The sequence below is a fragment of the Primulina huaijiensis genome, chromosome 7 (assembly GCF_012295235.1).
Source record: "Primulina huaijiensis isolate GDHJ02 chromosome 7, ASM1229523v2, whole genome shotgun sequence".
Taxonomy (NCBI): domain Eukaryota; kingdom Viridiplantae; phylum Streptophyta; class Magnoliopsida; order Lamiales; family Gesneriaceae; genus Primulina; species Primulina huaijiensis.
This window is the reverse complement of record NC_133312.1, coordinates 2,208,408-2,216,108: the sequence shown is the minus strand read 5'-3', so window position 1 is coordinate 2,216,108 and position 7,701 is coordinate 2,208,408. Positions and strand designations below refer to the sequence as shown.

The 7,701-nt window shown below is 36.1% G+C and overlaps 2 protein-coding genes across 2 annotated transcripts; both read right to left on the bottom strand.

Annotated features, from left to right (window-relative positions):
• Positions 1 to 1,327, bottom strand: LOC140980183 (probable F-box protein At4g22030). The gene has a single exon (XM_073445889.1). It carries the CDS (start codon positions 1,273 to 1,275, stop codon positions 1 to 3), a length of 1,275 nt encoding a protein of 424 aa, XP_073301990.1. The 5' UTR covers positions 1,276 to 1,327.
• A 2,403-nt stretch (positions 1,328 to 3,730) lies between these two features.
• Positions 3,731 to 6,884, bottom strand: LOC140981014 (aminomethyltransferase, mitochondrial). Its single transcript, XM_073447221.1, has 4 exons — positions 6,651 to 6,884; positions 5,568 to 6,140; positions 4,781 to 4,899; positions 3,731 to 4,397 (listed from the first exon to the last, which is right to left on the bottom strand). The coding sequence occupies exons 2-4, from the start codon at positions 6,126 to 6,128 to the stop codon at positions 3,851 to 3,853; spliced, it is 1,227 nt and encodes a 408-aa protein (XP_073303322.1). The 5' UTR covers positions 6,129 to 6,140; positions 6,651 to 6,884; the 3' UTR covers positions 3,731 to 3,850.
• Between the last annotated feature and the right edge of the window lie 817 nt (positions 6,885 to 7,701).

Below are 7,701 nucleotides of genomic sequence, written 5' to 3'. Positions count from 1 at the left end.
TCAGAAAAGCTTGCTGGCGAACTCATCGATCTCTGCCCCTTTAATGGAGGACGCTGCCGCAAGATCTCTGAGCTCCGACATGCTTCTTCCCAACTGCAGACACACCTTCATTTCAAATAATTCTCCGTTCTCCCTTCTCTCCAAATCTTCTTCGCTCAGGTTCGATTCTATCGATTCTTCCATCAGCTTGAAGAATCCCGCGTTGCTTCGGTACATTTCGAACACCATCCCCACCTGCCCGCCGTGTTCGAGTGCATTCACAACACTCGCCAACGCGCCTCCTAAAACGCCCAGCATCACTGCCCAACCTCCATGGGAAGGGGAGCCCACTAATGAGGAACCCACGGCGGCTAAACCCGTCAGAATTGGGGCCGAAATGGCGAGAATTTTGTTGAGCTTTAATGCTTTGCTGGCCAATTTCACGTAATCTTCTTTATCTTTTGTTCTCATCACGTTCACTATTTCTCTCATTTCTTCCTCTAACTTCCCATTCCAGCCGTTGAAATCTTTGTTCCCCCATAGCCCTTTTGACTGCCTCCGTCGTTGCTCTGATGGCCACCAGACTGCAGGCTCCACTGCCGCTGGGAATTTTTCCAGCATTACGCCAAGTAGAGGGAGCGGGTAAGCTTTATCCAGAGCCAACACTTTTTCCATTAATTCTTTCACATCAACCGCCGTAGGGTTCCCTATGCAAATCATCGTCTGGATTTGATTCTGAAGCTGTTTGAAAATCCTGGCAGAGTTTCGTTGTTCTTCCGCAAGCTGAGACGGCTGAATCTTATTCAAGATCGACAGCATCCCAGTTGAGGCCACGTACATGGAAGCCGAAGAAATCTTCAAAGCAGTCGCCGGAGCTCCGGCGCTTATGGCTGCAATCCCTGCCATGGTTGCAGCCGCCAGAGTGATCGCATTTGTTGAATTCAAAAGAAGACTATTCCAATGGGTTCTTTGATCTCCGATGTTGTTGTGCATTTCAACTCTATCTGCAACTGCTTCCAAGATTGCGTAAATCTTCTCTATCACCAAAGAATCCGCGCCATTATTCTCAAATCTTTTAAATCTCTTGTTAATGCTAAAGGGACTCAGCCGTTTTTCAGTACTGTTATGGAGTTCGAGTTCGTCCAGACCACTTGTTCGGAGCTGGGGAAGAGAAATACCGGTGACACGTTGCGGGATGTTAATGGCAGCCCTGATATTTCTTTTTTGCTGGGAAGAAGAAGAAGAAGAAGACATGGATGAATTCAATAAGCTGCTCGAAGACTTTAAGGTTGCCATTTTCTTTTCTTTTGCTTGATTTATGTGAAATCTGGGTCAGATGTTTTCGGTATTGTATTTTGAGAAGTGCTGCGAGATTTGAATGAGAAGGGTTGCATGTGGCAAGTGCATTTATAGGGAAAGGGTGTGATTTTGACTATTGACTAATTAATTGAATTTTTAAAATGAGAAATAAATTTCAACATCCGAAGTTTGAATTGAACCAGTTATATATATCATTCTTTCAAGTTTGTTAATATTTAAACAATATACTGAAATTGGACCGTTTCTTGCATTCCATTTTCTTGTGAACCAATTATTTATTCATTTTGAAACAAATAATTATTTTGCCATTGTTTATTATTGATATTTTTGTATTCAACTCGTATTTATTGTAATTTACAAATATTTACCTTTAGAGTAGATCTCTTGTGAGACGGTCTCACGAATCTTTATCTGTGAGACGAGTCAATTCTACCCATATTCACAATAAATAAGATATCTATCTCACAAAATACGACCCGTGAGACCGTCTCACACAGGTTTTTGTCTTCCCTTTATCAAGTTCAAATGTTAAAACATGCACGAGAAGTAAGTGTCAAATTAATCAAACATAACCCTTTATTAATGTTTCTTGACGGTATATATTGTAGCGTTAGCAACTCTCATTAGCCAATTAAGAGAATCGACAGATTTAATAAATTATATACTGTTTGATATATGTTTAATTTATATATATTTTATTCCAATAAAATGTGAACACACTCTAATTATTATAATATGCACACATCATACATCTGATTGATTATGTCTCGTTATAATAAAAACTAAGAAGATTTTTTTTTTTGGTTCAAAGCAGTCTAATTTTTACGTCGGTAGCTAGTTCTTTTCATTTTCTTTCTTCTTCTTTTTTTTTTTTTTCCGAATTGACATTTTCTTTTTAAGCTTGAGTTAAAACCATTTTATTGCTGAGAATTTATTTAACACTAACCTTATTTACTTTATTTATATCAATTTAGAAAAATTATATAATATTTTATTTAAAATTTCATTCCCTAACTTAAATATAACAAATAGCGCGCGATTTCCGAGCCAGGACAACAGTGGCCAGTTTGAGATTGACTTTCAACTCGAAGAATATTTCAAAAGACCAGTCAATAATATTGTCCGATGAACGAGTACGAGCCCAAGATCTTGGACAACTCAACCGTTTTGTTTTTTGTTTTTTTTAGCACACAAGTCGCCCTTTTTTGTCTTGATTGACATTTAAAATGTTCGATAATATCTTCAAATTTTATAGAAAATAAAATGGACAAGTTGCATGCGCATAAAATTAATGGTAACAGTGATCAACATGTGTTAAATATAGTGTGTGAGACTCACACATTAAAATGACACAAGGATGGAGGTGAAATGATTTTATCTTTCGATCAACATCGAATATCTTTTTTTATTTTATTTTTAATTTCTTAGAAACAAGTATCATTCATTTTGAATCCAGATTTTTAATATATAAAATTTTATAATCATCATGTTTACGATTTGAAAAAGGTTGGTGTTAAAGATAGGGAACTCTTTAAACTTGTCATGATGGCTAACAATAGTTGGGCAGTCGTACGTATACTTGAACATGCAATTTGTAACCTGCAGGTGCATGCATGCGCGCTTAATAATATTAAGAACACAATTATATTCTTGATATAAGTTTATTATATGATGCGATCTATGAAAAATATTAATTTTTATACCAAAAATATATTTTATGTATCTGGTTGACTCGTCTCCATGAGACCGTATCAGAAAATACCTACTATTCTAATCATTCAAAGAAATTTAAATCAACTTCGAGAAAAAACTAGCTTGTAGGTTTAAAATCCTCTTGAAATTTGTGAACATTTTATAATGACATCGATAAACTAATTGGCTAGGAGAACGATGTTTTGTGATGCCGATATTATTCAGACTATGCTAGACAGAATCTTATTATATAGGTTTTGTTGTATAGAAATGAAGAAAATTTCAGAAAATAGAACGGGTCCAAGCAAAGGGGCTTGGTCGAGAAATCTTGGGGCTGAATTCATTTTAGAAAACCGATAATCAAATCTAGTGATCGAAATTCAAAGCTAAAGATTCAAATTCCTCCCAAATATGACAGTTTCATCATAGACAAACATGCAAAACCAAATTTTGAGAGAGTTGGCATTTATTTAATATTAATGGCTTGGTATCATGAGCATTGTTCTCACCATTCCTACATTTTGTATCCAAGTATCAAACTTGTTGGATTTTGGAATTGCCTCAAAACTATCAAATGCAGGATAAAATACAGCGATGTTTATCTGCAGCTGACTGAAATAAATTTGCAATCTAGCATATAAATTCTGAAACTTTAAGTATATATATCCTCAAATTTTATGTTTGTATTCAATGTATCAGATAGGGATATCAAATTATTAAGAACTCTTACAAAGGATACTAATTTAACTCAAAAAAGCATATCAGGCAGAAGCAGCATTTGACAGATCCCATAAAAGAATATACCATTTGAGAGTAACGGTTCAATATTCAAGAAAAAGTTTCAGAACCAACACAACAGTTAGGATGGCTTGTAATACTTGGTGGGAACGAAAGGCATTTTTGTAACTGATCCATCATATGATTTCCCCCTAATCACAATCTTTACTTTAGTGCCAGCTTTGTGTAATCCAGACTTCACATACCCCATTGCAATGTTCTTCTTCAGACACGGACTGAATCCCCCACTAGTGATTTCCCCAATGTTTTGTTCCTTCTCGTCTTGAATCTCACTATGACTGCGAGCAGGTGGGCCAGAAGAAATAAACCCGACTCTCCTAATTGACGGCCCTTCTTCGATTTGTTTGAGTATTACTTCGGCACCCAGGAATCCTCCCTCAGCTCTTCGTCTTTTACCAATGGCCCATGTTAATCCTGCCTCAACAGGTGTTATGTGCTGCTCCATGTCGTTGCCATACAAACACAGTCCAGCTTCTAGACGAAGGCTGTCTCGAGCTCCCAAACCTGTTAATCTTACCTTATTCTCAGATTTGTCAAGAATCGCTTTGGCAAGATCAACAGCATGCTCTGAAGGGACGGATATTTCAAAGCCATCTTCGCCTGTGTACCTGAAGGTTTGTAAAGTTTAACGCCATTTTTTAAATGATGGAACGGACAGAGAAGAGAATCTTCATCCATTCGTGCTATGACAATGGATTAGAGAATCAGTGAATTAGATTTCTGATAATTGGAGAACAATCTCAAAGAATGTGAAAGCACAGAGCAGTATAATGACAGAACTGAATCTATTGCACCGTACCTTTGTGAACACATTTCATCAACTGTGCAAAAATTCAACGCGTGTGGTGGTTGTAATTATGGACATACGTATTCTAATAGGAAATAAATATGTTGCACAACAAACAGAAGAGACCAAGCCTTGTTCTATCTACTAGTTCTTCGAAGAAACAAACATTAATGCTTTCACATAAAAGATATTCAAATAACATACCCTGTTCGAGTAAGATAGCAGGTCGATCCATTGATGTCTATCACTTTGAAGTCACTAAAGTATATCTTGCTCAAATCTTCTTTAGTCAGGTGCTGGAGAACTGGGGCAGCTAGAGGCCCCTGCACAAGAGAGGCAAGAGAATTTAAAATTTTGCAAATATTCAAATACAAAGGAGAATAGAAAGACATGCTTGGAATAATGGATAGTTCATGATAACATTGTATACAAAGTACGTGAAAAGAAATCAGCATGTCTTGCATAACCTTTCATCCATCTTAACACCTTTCCCCAGCTATTCTCCGTAAACCGTCAAGGAAACAAATGACAGACAGCAGCAACAAAGAGGATAAAAAGAACGACTTTTTACGACAATCCAAGTATACATAAAGAATTTTTGTAGAGATAAACAATGCAGAAAGAAATTAAATCAGCAGAATACATTGCCTTGATCATAGATCAAAAAAATAAATAAATAAAAAAGAAGAAAATCTCGAGCCTGTGTTGTTATATTCCCGGCAATCAGCTTAATTATTCAAGAAAATCTCGAGCCTGTATTGTTATTGCTAACTCGTCTACACTAGTTAGCAGCATTATTACAATATTCTCCAATGTTTATTTCATTAATTCCCAAATCACAAACTGTTATTTATGTAAAATCAACCATTTTCGACCATAAATCGCGCCCTTCAAACGATTGGACCCATTTCATAGATACCTTTCAAGCTCAATAGCTTGGAGCAATATTCAATCAAATTATTTGAAATACAAAAATAACCAAAACACGGACCTGCAGAGCTAGAAGGGAACGCTCATCATGAATATGCCATGAAACGTCGCCACCTTTTGATGTGAATGCCTTCATGTGTTCCTCAATATGGGCAAGATCCTTGTCTCTGCAGCCGGCGTTAACAACCAGGTATATATGATCATTTGTCACCTTGGTGATTACGGAATCATCTATTGAGCCTCCCTTCTCATTTGTAAAGACAGTCAAAGTCCCAGTTCCAGGTGCAAGCCCAGCGACATCGGCAATGACAAGCTTTTCAAGGAAAGCTATGCAGTCCTTTCCTTTAAGACTTAGACCACACATATGGGAAACATCAAATAGGCTACCATTCTCCCTACAATTTATGGTAGAGTCCATGATTGAATCTTTGTACTGGATCGGCATACTCCAACCCGCAAAAGGCACCATTTTCCCACCATGGGCGACATGAAAGTCATACAGAACAGTTTTCTTTAGATCAGCTTCGGATGAAAAGCACCGACGAACTATAGTCTTTTTGTCGCCATGAGCCAAACGGCGAGTAATAGATTGACCAAGTTGCCACAATCCCCCTCCTCTCATATTTGTAAATATCTGCCACAAAGGAAATTCGTATAAAGCTTTAACAGTCACATTCCACAGATAAATATTGATCCTGGAGCTAAACCATACGAAGAAGCAAGCATCAAGAAGAACCAAGAGAAAAAAAGGGCTTTAAATTGAAGCGATGTATAAATTACAATGACAATAATCAAATAACAATGGATTCAAGACAGCTTTTAACATCCAATACACGGAGTAAAACCAGCACATTGATTGCATAACTATCAAAATACAATATTTCGCTCACATCTCGTTCGGTTTGAAATGCAGAAAGTCGTGTATAAACCAATTAAAATGTAAATCTCGAAGGTGGATCCCAATATTATTTGCACAAAGATTCATAAAAACGAGATCTTTAATGTGCACAGAAATAAACAAAAACGATAACGTACCAAAAACAGAAAATATGCAATCTTGGACCAATGGTGACTACTAAAAACATGGAATATTGAGATTAAAAAAAAAGGAAGGACAGAAAGAGAATCAGAGCATACGCATTACCTTGAACTGAGGATCCCTTTTCTTGAGAATAGTTTATGTGGGAAATCTGTTAGATGTGTGGAATAGAGGAAATCTGATGCAATCCAGGCATCTGAGATATAAATTTTGCGTTAAAAAATATAGTAGGTTATATACTGAGTTTTTTTTCCTGGGAATTAAAGTTAATAATAAAAAAAATGGAGAGGGTTGGTGGGATATAGTGGGTGGAGGAGGCTATCTCAGCACAATCAAGACCCAATCTTTAGTGAGTGGTGATGCGAATACCTAATTACCCAATTTCTCCATCGGTTTGCCTCTTTGGTAGAGGGTGGGCTTCACGGTGGATGTGGCTCACTTGCCAGCGTAGGATCAAAATGCAGCTACGGAAAGCAATTGTTTTTCATCTAAATTGATATATAGGCGTTTGCATTCTTGCAGAAAGATTGGTTTGAATTTAAGGCATTTGCATTCTTGTCATATATGAAAGGCAAAATGTGAATTTCAGTAACATTCTTTGTATAAATATGTTCCGAGGCTCAATTTTAGTTATTTTCGTTAAAATCGTGTAATTAAATGATCTTATAATTAAGTTCCGACAATCAAATTGTAATTTTCGTCATAATCATGTAATCAAATGACGTGATATTGTGCGACGATATATTAAAGGATATAATGTAAAGAAATCATAAGATAAAATAAAAAAATGTTTCAATATAATGGATTTGAAGTATGTGCCAATTGAATTTATATGAGTAAACAAATTTTTATTTTGATTTTTTTGTTTTGAAAGGGAACAAATATATTTGATTTTTTTTTAGAAAATATATATATATGTAAATAATATAAGTCTCCTCAGAGCTTCTGAATTCATCTCTAATCTAATATAGGTTTATGTTTTTTTATATTACTAAATGCATGCAATTATGAAGTAAATCTACTAAAAATGAACTGAAAACAGAGCAGTCTCGAGTCAAGTTTGTTATTACTACTACTTTATAATACTAGGAATTAAATGCAACAACAAGACTGTCCCCAAGGAAATGACTTCATATGCGGCTTTTAAGGTGCTCCG